Raw genomic sequence first — 16,117 nt, 5'->3', positions numbered from 1 at the left:
TAATAAACTGGAAATGATTCTGAATGAGCTAAAGAACGTTCAGCCAGTAACACCTGCTGCAGGTGAGCTTCAGCCCTCCCAGTGTTCCCTGTCTGTGACTGTCTTGGGTTCCTCTGGGGAAAAGCATGTTCCCCCCCTCCTGTCCCAGCAGGGGGCGCCACAGCCTGCACTCAGCTACTTATTCAGGCGATTAGAAAAAAAAGGCAGAATCACGTGTTTTTGTCTCTGTGACGTTTCAGGTGCGTGAAGGGTTAAAAACAGCGCCAAAGTTTAACCCTTCAGGCTCCGATCACCTGACAGCAATACGCACGAGGAACGTTTCACAGCTCGCTCTGCCCCGCCCACCCTGACACACACACACACACACACACACACACACACACACACACCGCAGCAGGTTCCTCCAGCACACAGACGTCTCTGCGCTGTTCTGCAGGAAACGGAACCCACCGGAACCGGACTGAGACCGAGCCGCAGCAAGGTTCCGGTTCTGCTGACGGGATCCAGAGCGGGTGGATGTTCAGAGGTGATACTGTGTGTATGTGTGCGTGTGTGTTTTGCTGCAGAGGTGCAAAATCCGGACTGCTTTGTTCAGTTTCCGGTCCTGCTGCACCTCCACCTGTCTGTCTGTCCGCGCGGCTCCATCAGTGGGTGGAGGACCTCTGTATACTGATTGGTCAGCTGTTAAATGGCATTAATGTGACGTGTGTCAGGGTGATGATGATGAAGAGCTTCCTTTGTGCAGCTGATTGTCTTCAGACCGATTTTCAGGGGAGTTCTCTGAAATGACTGAACACAGGTGTGAGGGCGTCTGTGTTGTGAGGGGGAGGGTCCGAGCAGCCGGTGTGCAGCTGCTTCCTGTGGTCATGTGATCACTTGCTTCTAGTAAACTCAGGTGTGTCAGAGTTCTGGCACCACATGCTGAAGCATTAACCTTTCATTTTTTGAATGGATCCCTGAGTGGGATTTTATCACTCCAACCTCTGAGGTGGAGGTGTAAAGGAGGCACTAACCCCGCCCACACATGCCACTAGGGGGCGACAGCAGTCAACTTCAGCTTCTTTTGAAGTTTGACTGCTGTGCTGTTGACTGCCAGCAGGGGGCAGTCAACAGCACAGGGGCAGAAACAGTCGCTTCTTTCATCAGAGGTTTGTATGGATAAGTTTCCTCCTCTCGTCCAGATCGCAGCTCTCCCGCTGGTCTGCGAGGTCACGTCCACGACCTCACAATGACTGTAAACGGCGAGCAGAGGAGGAGGATAGACAGTCAGCGTCTTTAAGCTGACTGGTCATTGTGTTGTTGTGCTTGAATCTTTAGCTCAGGATTGGTGGGTCAAATTCTTTAAAGGTCACGGGAACCGCCGGGAACGTGGATGGCATCGGTTTAGAATCCAGTGGGCGACATCACTTTCTAAAGTCCAGTTTCCACTGTTGCAGAAAAGTGGACATGGGAATGGGGCGCATCTGCTTGTCTAATGACTTATGATTGAAAACTCATGAGCCAATCAGTGTGCAGCTTCCTACTACAGAAAATCCTTCATTTTGAAACAGTGTGACTGAAATTACCTAGCTCATTTCATTCAGGCGCAAACTTGGTGGGAGGGTTTTCGCAGGACGTCTTATGCCTATAGCTTGAGAACTGTCAGCCATATTGAAAGTAAGAGAGCAGTGGTTGCTATGGAAACATAAAAGAAAATCAGCTGCAAAGAAGCTGCAGAGTGACTGCATTGGTTGCCATGGTTACCTTTAGTTTTTCATGTTTGTTTGCTAACGACTTGATGTGAAAACTGTGGGAAAAACAGGAAATTGATAGGGCTCACCTTCAAAATAAAAGCTGCACCTTGGCGCTGCTGCTAACATGTGTCAAATGCCAGCAGGGTCATCTCGATCCCTTTGCGATCCTGCGCCGTCACATGTACAAAATGATGAACAAGCTAACATCACATGTCTATAAAACCTCAAAAGAAGTTGACAGTTGTTGCCCCCTATTGGCGTCAAGACAGAATTCAGGTTTGAGGCTCTTCTTGTTTTAAAACGGTTCAATGGAAGAAGAGATGGAGTACTGACCATCCACCATGGATACTGATCTAATGAGCTCCTCCAGTTTAGTATTTTTCATCTTATTTTAGCAGAATTCCCGATTACTGCTGTTAGTGCTTCTTAGAGAAGGGAAAGACGGATTTGATTTTTAAAAAAAATTGAATTCTAAAAAAAAAAAATCATTAATTTTGAGGGATATTATTTCACAAAAGCCCCTACCAGCTGAAAGTTTTCTGTCTGGTTAGGTACCAAGGGACTGGTCAACAAAGAAACAGTTTATTCTGCCATATGAGTGATGCATGATGAGGAGAAGAAATAAAAACACCTACCTTGTGGGAATAAAAAACAGGTCAACACTTCCAACCTGCTCCATAAAAGTTGAAAGTAGCTTAGCCTTTTTTGTTAGGTTTATAGATTTATGACTGGATTGATCCAGTATTATTACACAGTTTAAATCTCCCCCAGGATCAATTCCTGCAAGTTCAAATCTGGAATTGACAAGATTATTTTCTCTATAAACTTATCATCCCAGTTTGTGGCATGACCAGAACCACGCTAGACGTGTTGTGAAGGAGCCCGTCAACAATTATGAGACCTCCATGTGGATCTGAGATGACAGTGGTCACAGTAAACTTGATTTTTTTTTTTATTATTCCATCCCACATGTCTTAGAATTAAGATTGGAATGAAATATATTGCCCTCCCATCCTTTTTAAAGTCTTCATTTTTATTCAGTTGGTGGATTTCCTGAAGGAATGCCATCTCACATTTTAAGTATTTAAAGCGACTGAATAGTCTGGCTCTTTTATCAGGCCCATTTAAACCTAGCAGCCCTTTTAGCATCAATACCATCCACCATGTTTAGCCATGACTAACTGAGTGAGAAAGTTACAAAAGGTGAAAATATTAATAAGAGCGATCATTGGGATAAAGCGCAAAACATCATTCAGCGCTTCTGTAAACTAAATCTAAACTTGTCGCGGTTTTAGAGGCAAGCGGCAGAATAAACATTATTTCCAGAAACCTCTGGTAAGACATTCTCTTAATACTTATGTCTGGAGAGGCTCCCATCCTTCTGTGACAAGTTAGAAACTATTAACATGAAGATTGGAACTAAAATAAGATGGCTGAGCGATGCAATAGAACAGATGAGCATTTATGTCTATATATATATATATACAAATTTGTATATGCTCTTGCACACACACGTCAAAGACAACAAAGATGGGGATTTTCTGTTATGCGCCTGCATGTAGGATGTTGATTAATCCAACAATAAGGGGAGCATCTGTATCTTGAGTATGGCTGATTATCATGAACGATGGGAATGTGTGCGTACTCGTCGTACTCCTTACTGAACCTCTGATCAAAAAATCTTCTGAGGTTTATCAGGTGAGTGAAGGTGGAGACATCTTTTTTTGTATGTCACGCATAACCGGGTCAGGTACAGCGAGTGGAACCTGACATTTCTCTGATACTGGGCTCGTTTTAAACCGCTGAATGCAGCTCTTTTTTTGAGCGAGCGCAACTCAGACATTTTAAAAGATCCTTATGGTAGTCCCTTGGTATTTAAACTTATGGTTCCTGCCTGAGTGTAGTGGAACTTCTTTCCGTGGGAACCATAAGAAGAAGGAATGTGCGAGATTGTCTGGATCTGAAGGTCGAGGTTCAGCGGGCTCTCTCCAGTTAAGACTTAGGGGCCCGCTGGCTGCATCAATACCTCTGACATAAAGTGCCCCATGTTTTTACTGTCTGTGGAACCGCCCCTCCTGCAGCTCTGTTGTGATTGGACAAGTTCAGCCTCAAATGTTTGTTTTTTCCTAATCAGGAAATAATGCTTCTATCTGTGTGTGTGTGTGCGCGTGTCCGTGTATAGGTTGATGAGGATGATGATGATGATGATGACATCCTCCCCCTCAGAGAAGATGAAGAAGAAACCTCCAAAGGACAGTCTGACTCTGCTGCCATGTTTCTACTTCGTAGAGGTGAGAGCAACAAACAAACAAATGGTCACATAACACCGAGGACCGTACCTACAGTCAGGTCCACCGTGCTATTTTTCAAATCAAACAGCATGTGAATTTCAGACTTTCCGCTTTAATTCAACTCATTTAATAAAAGTTCTGCATGAACTGTTTGGAAAGCGCTTTGAGGGCCCCGAAAAGAGCTATATAAATGCAATCCATTATTATTATTATTAAATTATTTTCATTTAGAGGATCAAAAAAACCCCTGAACAAATTAACATAATTTTCGAGTATTTGATGAAAATCCTCAGTGACCATCTGAAGAGCCCATGGACCACACGCTGATGCTTCAGATCCTCAGACAGTCTAAAAATAGATGTAGCTTCTGGGCCTGAATCGTAAAATCTGAGGTCTCTTACACTTGTACTCTTTTTACTGACCACCAGGGGGCAACAGCTGACCTCAGGTCCTGTGGAGGTGTATGGGGAGACAGTGTCTGCTGGGACCTCTGTAAAAAAACAAACAAACCCACTGACATCATGAGTTTATGGGCTCAGTCACACTACCTGTAAACTCAGAGCTACATTTTGGCAGCACTTCCTGCCGTGTCAACAAGGATCAGATGATCCCACTAACAGATGTTTATCTGTTTTTCTGCGTGCAGCTGCCCATTGTGGCTTCTTCTATGGTGTCGCTGTACTTCCTGGAGCTGACCGATGTGGTGAAGCCGGCTCAAGTGGGTTTCCGGTGCCACGACAGAGATTTGAGTATGCCGTACGTGGATGGAGGAGATGAGCTGATCCCACTGTTGATGCTTCTAAGCCTCGCCTTCGCTGGACCCGCTGCTTCGGTACCATAATTTATTAGAATTTATTGATTATGTAGGAATATGTTTTTAGTGATGATGCACTTGCCTAGTCAGATTGGAGGCTAAGAAGATGACTGGAGGTGATGCTTGGTATATGTGATTGATGGGTGGGTGGTTTAGTTTTAGAGCGGCTGAATGAAGGGTTGGTCGATGGATGAGTGATTGGTGGATGGTTGGTTGTTTGGTTGGATAGGTGATTGGTGGTTGGTCAATGACTGTTGAGTGGTTTAATAGGTGTTTGTAAGTTGGTAAGTGATTAGTTGCTAGTGGATGGGTGGGTGTGTGGTTGGATGGTTGATGGGGTACCCTGACTCTCCATTCTGACCTCACGAACAATGAAAATACCTCAAACGTTTGGAAGTCTTTGGTGTCTTTGCTTTCCTCACCTGTACATCTCCACCTGTGCATAAACTAGTATTTCATGTTTAATGGTTGTAGAAAGTGGGCGGGGTCAGCCTGTCCTGCTTCAAGCTGCTGAGGTGGATTTGTTTTGTGCCCCAGATTATGCTGGTGGAAGGAGCAATCTACTGCCTGCAGTCCCGTCTGAAACTCCGCCGAGCTGAGGGAAGCATCAACGCTGGCGGCTGCAGTTTCAACTCCTTCCTGAGGAGGACGGTCCGTTTCGTAGGTATGACTATGTCTGCAGAACCTGCTGAACATCCACCTGTCTGTACCCTGTGACCTGCCACCAGTCTTACATGTCAAAAGTGTTCCTGCAGGTGTGCACGTGTTCGGCCTGTGTGCGACCGCGCTGCTCACTGACATCATCCAGCTGTCCACGGGGTACCACGCACCATTCTTCCTCACTGTCTGCAAACCTAACTATACTCTGGCGGGTGTGTCATGTGACAAGAATGCCTACATCACCACAGACATCTGTGCTGGGCAGGATGAGCACGCCATCATGGCTGCGAGGTGCTTGCCGTACTTCCTGTTTGTGTCGCTGTTTGAAGTTTTCAGACTGATCATTGAGGCATGTTTTTTTTTTCTTCCTCTTCTTACAGAAAGACGTTTCCTTCCCAGCATGCAACTCTGTCAGCGTTTGCTGCTGTTTATGTTTCTGTAAGTGCGACAAAGAAAACCTTCCCACAGAAACAAGCTTGTGTGATTTTAGGTCCAGTGGTCAGAGTTCAGGTTCAGCCCAGAAACGCTGGGTCGGCCACGCTGCTTTTAACGCATGTAAATTAAAAGCCGATTTTAGACTTGGATTAAAGTTACATTTTCCATCCCAGAATAAATTCATTTTACACAAAAATAAATAAGAATAAACAATGTTCACATTTTAAAAAATGTCTTTAGGAAATTGTGTCAGGTCTGCATGTACTGCTCAGTTTTGTTTGTCTTGATAAAGATGTGTTGAATTTGCTGTATCGTGGCATTCTCTGATGTTAGCTTCTGTTTCCTGTCAGATGTACTTTAATTCGACCATCTCAGACAGCACCAAGCTGCTCAAACCCGTGCTGGTGTTTGCATTTGCCATTGCTGCGGCGCTGACTGGCCTGACTCAGATCACACAGCATCGTAGCCACCCCATCGACGTCTATGTGGGCTTCCTCATCGGAGCCTTCATCGCCGCCTACCTGGTGAGATAAAGGACACATCTGGTGTGTGTTTCTGTCTGATGGAGCTCCAGAGTCTGCAGCTGTTGTCATGGACATGGCTTTGTGTTGGTGTTGTCATGGCGACTGCATCAGCTTAAACCGGAGGCTGATGGTAGATCAAAAACCAACAGCTCTGCAGCTCCAAGTGACTCAAATCTTGATTTACCCAATAAGCTTCAGCCCAGGAGCTTCACAAAGAGATGATGGGCTGAATATCCAACTGAATATGAGGGAATATTAAACCTGCCAGCACAAAGAAACATCTGAACAGCACCTAAAATACAGACAGAAGGTCACTGAGGCAGCTTTAATCATTCAGCCTGAAAAACAGCTAAGACTTTCAAATAATTCAAAGCCTGATTTAATAGAATATCATCCAAAGACACCGACTCAGTTGTTGAAACTGGGAGATTTGATTGTTTTTGAAGAGGTTGGAGGTAATAATGTAACAGATTTTGGTGCTGGTCTCTGAGGTTTGATCTGACAATTAGATCAGGTTTCAGAGTATTTTTGAGGTTTGTGACTCTCCAAAGACTCACGAGATTTTATTCTCCTCCGTCAGGCCCTTCACGCTGTCGCCAACTTCAAATCATCTGATGACATCACTCCACCCCCACCTCCTCCACCCCTAAAAGCGGACCCTCTCCGAGCACTGACTGAGCGGGGACACGAGTCGGTCTATAACAAAGGCCCTGCGTCTGCCTCAGAGAGTAACGATGAGATAGCGGCAGCTCCGGCTCCCATGGACCGGCTGGATGGCCTGGGGCCCCTGCAGAGGGAGAAGGGCTCCATGGGAAGTCTGAAGAGGGCCAGTGTGGATGTAGAGCTGCTGGCTCCCCGAAGCCCCATGGGAAAGGAGACCATGGTGACCTTCAGCAACACGCTGCCAAGAGCTAGCATGAATGTAAATGGTGTACTGGGGGCCAATGATGCCTCTGAGGAGCCGGTGCAGCCGGTCCAGCCAGTGCAGCCAGTGCAGCGCCGTCTGAAGGCTGTTCAGGTGCCCATGGACCCTATGCGGTCACAGCAGCTGGTGTCGGAGTGGAAGCAGAAGTCGATGGAGATGCGAGGTATGGGTGTTCGGGATGAGGCAGAGCACGAAACCAGTGAGGACGGCTCTGAGGTAGGCTCTGTGGGGACTGACGATGGCGGTTCTCAAGCCCCGATCTACCAGCCTGCAGTGCATGCCGGGAGGGTAAACGCAAGTCGCAACCCCACTCCACCTCCAGGGGGGGCCAAAGCTGTGGCAACACCCAGACCCCCACAGATCCCAGAAGCAGGACCCCCACCGGTTTCTCCAAAAAGCGCCCTAACCCGAGCCAAGTGGCTCGCCATCCGGGAGAAGACAACCGGAGAGGGGTCCGGGCGTGGTGCTGCCAACCAGCCACGACTCATGCAAGTCATTGCCATGTCCAAGCAGCAGGGCCTCCTGCCGTCCTCGTCCTCTGGGGAGAAGTCCTCCGAAACCACATCCACCTGCTCTGCCATCTCCTCCGCTGCCGACTCGCCACACTACCGCCACCCCTTTGAGCAACCACGGGAGGGGCCAGGTATCATCACAGTGGATGCCCATGCACCCCACTATCCTGTTGTCCAAGTCCCGCTTCCTCCCCAGGCCCAGCCCCCATCAGGTAATGGTAACCCATGGGAGTGGGTGGGGGCATCCAATGGGGGAGACCCACGAGAAACCTACAACCTCTCTAACCTGAATCGAGGAGATTCGGCCAGCCGCAGCAGCAGCAGCTTCCACCCACGCTGCTCTGCCTCGCCATGCGCCACTGTCGACCCTACCTTATCCTCAAGCCCACCTCACCAGCAGGTAGAGATGTCATCAGATGCTCAGCGCAGGGAGATGGCCATGAGGCGCAAGACAGCACTGGTTCTGTTGGATCGAGAGATCCGTAACCAGACTGAGCAGGAGTACTATTATAAGAGTCTGCAGGGACGGAGGTTCAAAGATTAGTCTGTTACCTTTCAAAATAAAAGCCTTACTCTGAAACTGGTCACTAACAGCACAAAACCTGGTTGGCAACAAGGAGCGTGATGCTATGCAAGCAACAAGCTGTGAGAAGAGGTTTCCACCCAGGAGATGATGAGCTCAAGGTTTAAGAGCTCAACACTTGGACAGTTTCTCTCCACAAAAAGACATCTTACCTCTCAGAGAGTCTAGGAGGACATCAATGCTATTGCAACTATTTATTTTTCCAAGTGAACCCACCACAGAGGACCATATTATTATTATTATTATTTATTTTTATTTTTTAATTATTATTATTCTTGAGATAAGTTGCTATCCAATGAAATCATCCCAAGAAGGATGGATTCAGTGGTTATAAACAGAGACAGAGGTGTTGTTCACATTTATCAGATGATCTCACTGTTTTTGGTCAATGATGGTGCTGAGGTACCTCTGCTCTTCCACCCATTCAGTTTCCTGTTCAGTGACTTTAACTTTAGAAAGGAATCAGGCTGTGGCTAAAGGACAGTATTAATCCTGAAGGAATCCAATCACAAACTTCTTTAGACTGACACAGACTGTCCCAATTGTTCTGTGATCCAGAAAGGAACACCTCCATCTGTGCCGAAGAGATGCTGTCCACTGTGTTGAGCCTCTAAGAAGAAAGGAACTCATTCAATAAACAGCTCAAAGTCAAAGCACAGAGACAAACTCAAACAGTAAATTTTTGAAACACCCGAACAAACCCTAACCCTGCAGCAAGCAAGATCCCTGCAACAAACAAGAACTCTATGACAAACAAGAACCCTCCAACAAACCTGCGACAAATAAAGAACCCTGTGACTAACAAGAACCCTTTGATAAACCTGAACCCGCTGACAAACCCCAACCCTCCATCAAACAAGAACCCTGCAACAAACCTTAAACCTGCGACAAACAAGAACCCTTTGATAAATCTGAACCCGCTGACAAACCCTAACCCTCCATCAAACAAGAACCCTGCAACAAACCCTAACCCTGCGATAAACAAGAACCCTCCGACAAACAAAAATCTTCCAATAAACAAGAACTCTCCAACAAACCCTAACCTTGCAACAAACCGTAGCCCTGCGACAAACCATAACCCTGCGACAAATAAGAACCCATCAGCAGAACCCAACCCCTCCAGTTATGGATTCTGTGATGGCGGCCATGTTGGCAGTCGAACTCAGATTGTATATTTCTTGCCTCTCTGGTGTGATGGTTTGGTTGCTATAGTGATTCTCAGCATGTTTGTTTGTTTGTGTGTGCTGCTGTCTGATTGGTGGAGGTTGTGAGCATTTTGTTTTTGTGTGTGAATGATAGTACTTATTACTAATGGACCGACATGAGATTAAATCTCGTCACAGACGTTTAGGTTTAAAAAGAAACTAGGTGATTTTATTTCAGAGCTTTATAAGTGCGAAAGACGGCCGAAGGTTTACGTGCGTGAATATTAATCAAATGTTTCTTCAAAGAATCGGAATGGAAAATGGTGTTAAAGCCATGGCTTCACAGTAAAGTTATTTATTTCTGTCTACAGAAAGTTTATGTTTCAGTTAAACAAGATTACTTATTTGATTGATTATGCATGTCCTGATTGTCCACAGAGATCAACATCTCTATGAAACATCTGAAACACCAATGATAATTAACGTAGCGTTGCTAAAAAGTTTTTTAGCCCAACGATAGTGATTCAGAGCAACATTATGGACAACTTGTGGTGTTTTGACCAGCTAAACTGACATATATAACCGTAAAGTTAATACCAGATCGAAGTTTCTATTTTCTTGGATAAACCTGCATATTCTGCCGATCCAAGCATTCATCTTCTTAGCTTCTTATCCAGCTTAGGGTCACCTTGTGATTCAGGTTGGTTTAACTCTGTGAGGTCATCATCTGTTATGACCCCAACCCCCTAACCATTTGTTTTAAGCCTCGTCCACAGATGAAATGATTCAATCTGTAGCAGATGGTTAATCTCTAAAAAGACTTTTCAGTCTGTATGAGGTAGAAAGACTTTTGTTGTTCCCTGATTGCTGAGATTCAAGAGAACAATTTTTAAAATATTACATATTCTGACAGGACAGGATTAGGGTCATCGTGATCATTTTTTGTGCTGTTAAAATCCACTGTCTGTAGCAGACATGGACGAATCAAGAAATACCTTAAATAGAACATGAGCGTTCCACATATATAGGCTAATTCCCATCATGGAGACCTGCTCTCAAAAACTGACATAGATGTGACTCTGTCTGTAAAGCTGGATTTAAGAAATAAGTGATGAAGTATAACGTTTTAAAAATATGTTTAGCACCATCTTCTGTCAGTACGGAACATGACATCATGTGGTTGTTTGGTTTCAGGTAATAGACATTAGTTTAGGTTAGGACAGAACTGATTACTCAGAGGAAAATAAGGATACTAAAACTAAAAACTAATTGCTGTGTTACAATGAGTTTGTGTTAAACTGATTGTTGAAACTTGTTTGGCTAGCTGCACTCAAATGGGAAAATCCATTAGCTATAATATTCGGGTTCGTAAAGCACTTTAGAAATGAGACCTGTTTGGAGGAGAGCCTGTTTGAGCCACCAGAGTGACAAGCTGGAGTCTCACAATCCAGCTTTTCCTCATCAGGTTGGGTGTACCAAGCCATGCAGTCAGCTGGCTACATTGTAGAAACTGAAGACATCAAATATATGAAGCAAGCTACATGGTATTATGTAGTAAAAACAAAATTGATAAATAACTTTAAATGTTTTATATTTTAGATTCTCCAAAGAAGCCCCCTTTACTTTGTTGACAGTGCTGCAAACCCTTGGCCTTCTCTCAATGAGCTTCATGATGTGACACCTGAAATGGTTTTTACTTCACAGGTGTGCCTTGTCAGGGTTCATTTGTGTCTCACCCTTCTTAATGGGTTTGGGCCCATCAGTTGTGTTGTGTAGAAGTCAGGTTGATATACAGCTGACAGCCCTCTTTGACAACTGTTAGAATTCATATTATGACAAGAACCAATCAGCTAAGTAAAGAGAAACAGTCCATCATTACTTTAAGAACTGAAGGTCAGTCAGTCTGGAAGATTGCTAAAACTTTGAGTGTCCCCAAGAGCAGTCGCAAAAACCACCAAGCACTATGATGAAACTGGCTCACATGAGGACCGCCCCAGGAAAGGAAGACAAAGGAGTCATCTCTGCTGCTGAGGATAAATTCACCCGAGTCACCAGGCTCAGAAATCACAAGTTAACAGCACCTCAGATTAGAGCCCTGATAAATCCCGCACAGACACCACAGTCACCTGACCTAAACCCAATGGAGATGGTTTGGGATGAGATGGACCGCAGAGTAAAGGCAAAAGAACCAACAAGTGCTCAGCATCTCTGGGAACTCCTTCAAGACTGTTGGAAAACCATTTCAGGTGACTACCTCATGAAGATCATCGAGAGAATGGCAAGAGTGTGCAAAGCAGTAATCAAAGCAAAGGCGGGCTATTACGAAGAATCTAAAATATAAAACATTTTTTGAGTTATTTCACGCTTTTTTGTTTACTACATAATTCCATGTGTTTATTCATAGTTTTGATGCCTCAGTGGTGTAAATTATGCTTTATGTGTAATGTTTCATGTCCTCTTTAAAGTTGCATTCTGCTTTTATGACCACCACTGTCTGTTGACACTGTAGATTCTCACAGTGTCAACAGTAATAAAAATAAAGAAAACACATTAAATAAGAAGGTGTGTCCAAACGTTTAACTGGTAGTGTATTTGGGCTTCGCTTTTCCTCACTTCTAATATGAAGTAATCCAGTCAGTGAGATGATGTGAGGAAGAAACAAAGGGTCACCAAAAGTGTGGCATCTCTTCCTCAGAGGCTCCACTTTCTTGGGTTTTTTTCACATCCACCTGTTTTCGATGCAGACGTGCTGATGGTATTCCCAGTTGTGCTTCAGTAAAAAAAAAAGTTACATTTGTGCTTTGTTGTGCATGTAGTGGGCTGTTATGTTGTAAACTGTCTGGATGTTTTTTGGGAACAGAAATTATTTTGTTGCATAAATTAATGCTGATCGCATAAATTAACGCTGATTCTGCTGCTTGGTACACTTGGTCAGAGGAAGAAAAATCAGTTCGTGTAGGTCAAGTAAACACCTGTCACCTGGCTCAAACAGGCTCTCCTCCACACAAACCCGAATATTATGGCTAATGGCTGGATTTTCCAATTTGTGCAGCTAGCCAAACAGCAAAGAGCCGCTTACTGCTAAAGAGACAGACAATGAAAGTGGACAGTATATCCTCAGTTTAACATAAACTCATTGTTGCAGCCGGGGGCAATACAAATGACAACCACATGACATCACTGACAGAAGATGGCTCTAAACAACTTTTAACTTTAAGCATTTATTTCTTAAATCCTGCTTCACAGACAGAGTTACATCTGTCAGTTTTTGAGAGCAGGGCTCAGTGGTGTAAATTATGCTTTATATGTGTAACGTTTCACATCCTCTTTAAAGTTGCATTCTGCTTTTATGGTCACCAGAGGGCAATACATTTGGTTTAAAAAAGAACCTTTTGGTTTTATTCAGGATTCTTGTGTGATATCATGTGCACATTGCTCAAGACTTGTCTGATATATTGGATGTCATACAACCATGTCACCACAGAGGGGTGTGGTTGTTTTTTCTCTCACATTTTAAAGTTTATCTCATCATTTAGCTGGTTCATCACCACAGGTGTAGTGCTGTTTAATGACCGCTGTGCACCCACACGTTTTCTGCTTCTATCGCTGTTTCAGCACGGAGGCTAACTGAACATGAAGTCTTCATCACTTCTTCCATGCTGCTTGCAGCTCTATCCTCCCTGATGTGTCTTCTCTCACTCAGACATTTTTCTTAGTAAAGTCAGGGTTATAAATACATCTGCAGCTTAGATGGAGGCAGGATTGATCCAGAGGAGAGCAGAACTGCTGACCTAAACCGTGAACATGATTCACAGTGAGATCTGACCTGAGTTACATAGTAACCATGTTACGTCCATAAATGTTGGCTTTATGGCCTGTGATGCTGAGTATTTATTAAACTCAAGATTCCACTGCAAACACTGCAGTTATGCATTGCTCTGCATGACAATTAGTTTGTAATTAAAACGTGTCTGCGTGACTTTTCTCAGCAGTGTGCACACAGAGAAAGAGCTTTTTTCTCTCCCAGGGCCATACACACCGCACACATGTCTGTGAAAATGCAGCTGAAGACATCATCTGACCGTGTTGATCAGATTAATGTCTGAATCCTAACATATGCAACATCAACTTTAATAACTGCCAGCAGAAACAACAGAGCCCATATTTATGCTCATGTCACAGTAACAGCACCTTTGTGAACTCGGGGATGTCCCTGGTCTGTTCATGTAATGTCAGCTGTTTCCACCTGAGTCTCAGTCCACTCGATGGAGCTTGCACTGTGTCACAAATCTAATGTCACAAACATTGATCCTCCTTCAGCCTCCTCTCACTGATCTGAGCTCACGGTAAAACCTGAGTTTACACTGGATTATTCCGTGACAACATCAGTCCACTCGATGGACACATGCTTGTGACTGCTGCTTTTTCTTGATTTTTTTTTGTTTGTTTTTGTGCAGACCAATTGAGCTACGATCAGTCAGATCCACTTAAAGCCATGACTAAATTTCACCTAATTAAGCTAACAGTGAATATTTTATTTTGCATTTGGAAAAAAGTGATGGAGTGATCCTCTGACAGCACTACACCTGTGTTTATCACTTCCCGAGTTTCAGGCAGGCCCAGACAGTGGCTTGCACGCTAATGTCTTCTGACTGAAAAGCCGTCTATAGGAAACACCCCTCTGCTTTGGGGGTGTAATCAAAGAGCTGTGTGCTGCTTGATGACATCACGCATGCTGATTCGTTCCATCATGTAAATGTTGGTTTGAGGACGATAGGAGCTCAGAAGAATAACATCCTGAAACAATTGGTCTGTAAATACGAGGCGGTCCGTCCTGCTGTTCCCGTGTCCGTGTGTTGTTGCATGTGATGTTTCTAAATCGGCGCGCTCTCATCTGAATGTAAAACCATGAAGCATCATATGAGTGTATAAAGTGCTGCTATAAAAAGAGCTGAAGAAGCTGTTTCAGGTGCATGCTCTGTGGTTCCAATTAAAGCTCGTTCATCATCACAGTGTCTTCCTCTTTTCTTCCAATGATGCCTTCGTGGCTCTCAGTAATAATTGTTAATCCTGGTTGTTTCCTGGTATGCAGTAGATGAAGCCGTTTGTGTGTTGCACTAACTTTTCCACAGATGATGTGATGAAGACATCCCTCAGAGCCTTCGTCAACTTGTTAATTTCTTCTTTCATCCTCTCTCAGTCTCTCCATCATTTGAGCTTCCTGGAGGTTTCCTTAAACTGACCAATTAGTGCTGAGAGACCAGCAAGGCATTTACAGGCCAGAGCACTGCCATCTGTCGCTGATGACTTGATACTGCATCTCCCTCACCCATCCACACACCATCTAGTTATAGGCCTCCAAACTTTTATAAGATTTAAAGTCTTCCCCTGTGTATATGCTCGGTGAGAAAAAAGGTAGTTGACGATATTAGGATACGCAATAGACAGAAGACTCGGGTCGTCATTGATCCAAGACAAAGGAGCCAACTCGTATGGATCTGCACCACCACCAATAAACCTTAACCTTGTGCCCTTTCCTGCGGACCAAGTCCTTCCCTGTATGCCTTTGCATCTATAACGCATTTTGAGGAGCTTTTCTGTGGTTTCGGGCATTGATCCATTTCAGTGTTTACCTCCGAGTGCCTCCAATATGGCCGCGCATGCGGGTTACCGCCCAGAACGTGACGTAGGTGAAAACCTTCTATACTCAAACAAAAAAGCTGAAACTGATCTCAGAGGTCAGGAGAGCAGTCGCCCCCTGTTGGGCGTTAGAGTGAATACGTCGATCTGCATCCGTCTTTATTTACAGTGGGGGGGAAAGAAAAGAGACATGAAACTGCATCATCACTGATCAGAGTATTAATTAGTTATTGATGATCATTAGTTAAAGTGCTGAGCTGAAGCAGCTGGGCTTTTAAACATGTTTCAGCTCTTCTGAGGCAGATTGCTGATGGAGAGTCGTGGGTGTTAAGCCTCCAGCAGGTACAGCTTTGTATGTGGCAGCTGTTTCCTGTCACCACAGTGCAGCGTCATGGCCGGCCTGGAAAACCTGGAATTTTCTTAAAATCCAAAAGCTGTTGGTTTTTAGAGAATTGCATGCAATTACATTTGTGTCGGTGAATACCGGCATTGCCCCACATCATAGTGTTTCCTCACCTGGCTCATGTGTGCCCAGCCCAATTTTACTCTTTAAGTGTGTGTGTGTTTGTGTGGGGGGTGGGAGAGTATGTATCCCTGATCGTTTATGTTAATCAGAGTGTGGGGAGTGAGTTGGAGGGCGGGGTGGGGTGGGCTGCTTTTAATCATGTAAAGCACTTTGTGCTACATTTTTGTATGAAAAGTGCCTTATAAATAAAGATTGATTGATTGATTGATCATCATACGAGACATTAAGATCACACAGGTTAGGGTGCAGATTGTGGTTAAGTTGCCCAGGGAGGGGCCTCAGGGTTACAGGAGAATTACAGGTGGTGTCAGTCCTCCACTTACCAACAG

At 44.6% G+C, this 16,117-nt stretch overlaps 1 protein-coding gene across 1 annotated transcript; it reads left to right on the top strand.

The window, feature by feature from the left end:
- Positions 1-256: 256 nt before the first annotated feature.
- plppr3b (phospholipid phosphatase related 3b) lies at positions 257-15,352 on the top strand. Its single transcript, XM_085151726.1, has 8 exons — positions 257-526; positions 3,916-4,024; positions 4,671-4,856; positions 5,376-5,502; positions 5,594-5,789; positions 5,879-5,936; positions 6,284-6,457; positions 7,038-15,352. Exons 2-8 carry the CDS (start codon positions 3,920-3,922, stop codon positions 8,436-8,438), a joined length of 2,247 nt encoding a protein of 748 aa, XP_085007852.1. The 5' UTR covers positions 257-526; positions 3,916-3,919; the 3' UTR covers positions 8,439-15,352.
- The last annotated feature ends 765 nt before the right edge of the window (positions 15,353-16,117 follow it).

This window comes from Neolamprologus multifasciatus, chromosome 23 (assembly GCF_963576455.1).
Source record: "Neolamprologus multifasciatus chromosome 23, fNeoMul1.2, whole genome shotgun sequence".
Taxonomy (NCBI): Eukaryota; Metazoa; Chordata; class Actinopteri; order Cichliformes; family Cichlidae; genus Neolamprologus; species Neolamprologus multifasciatus.
The sequence above is the reverse complement of the archived record's forward strand: the minus strand, read 5'-3'. Positions and strand labels throughout refer to the sequence as shown.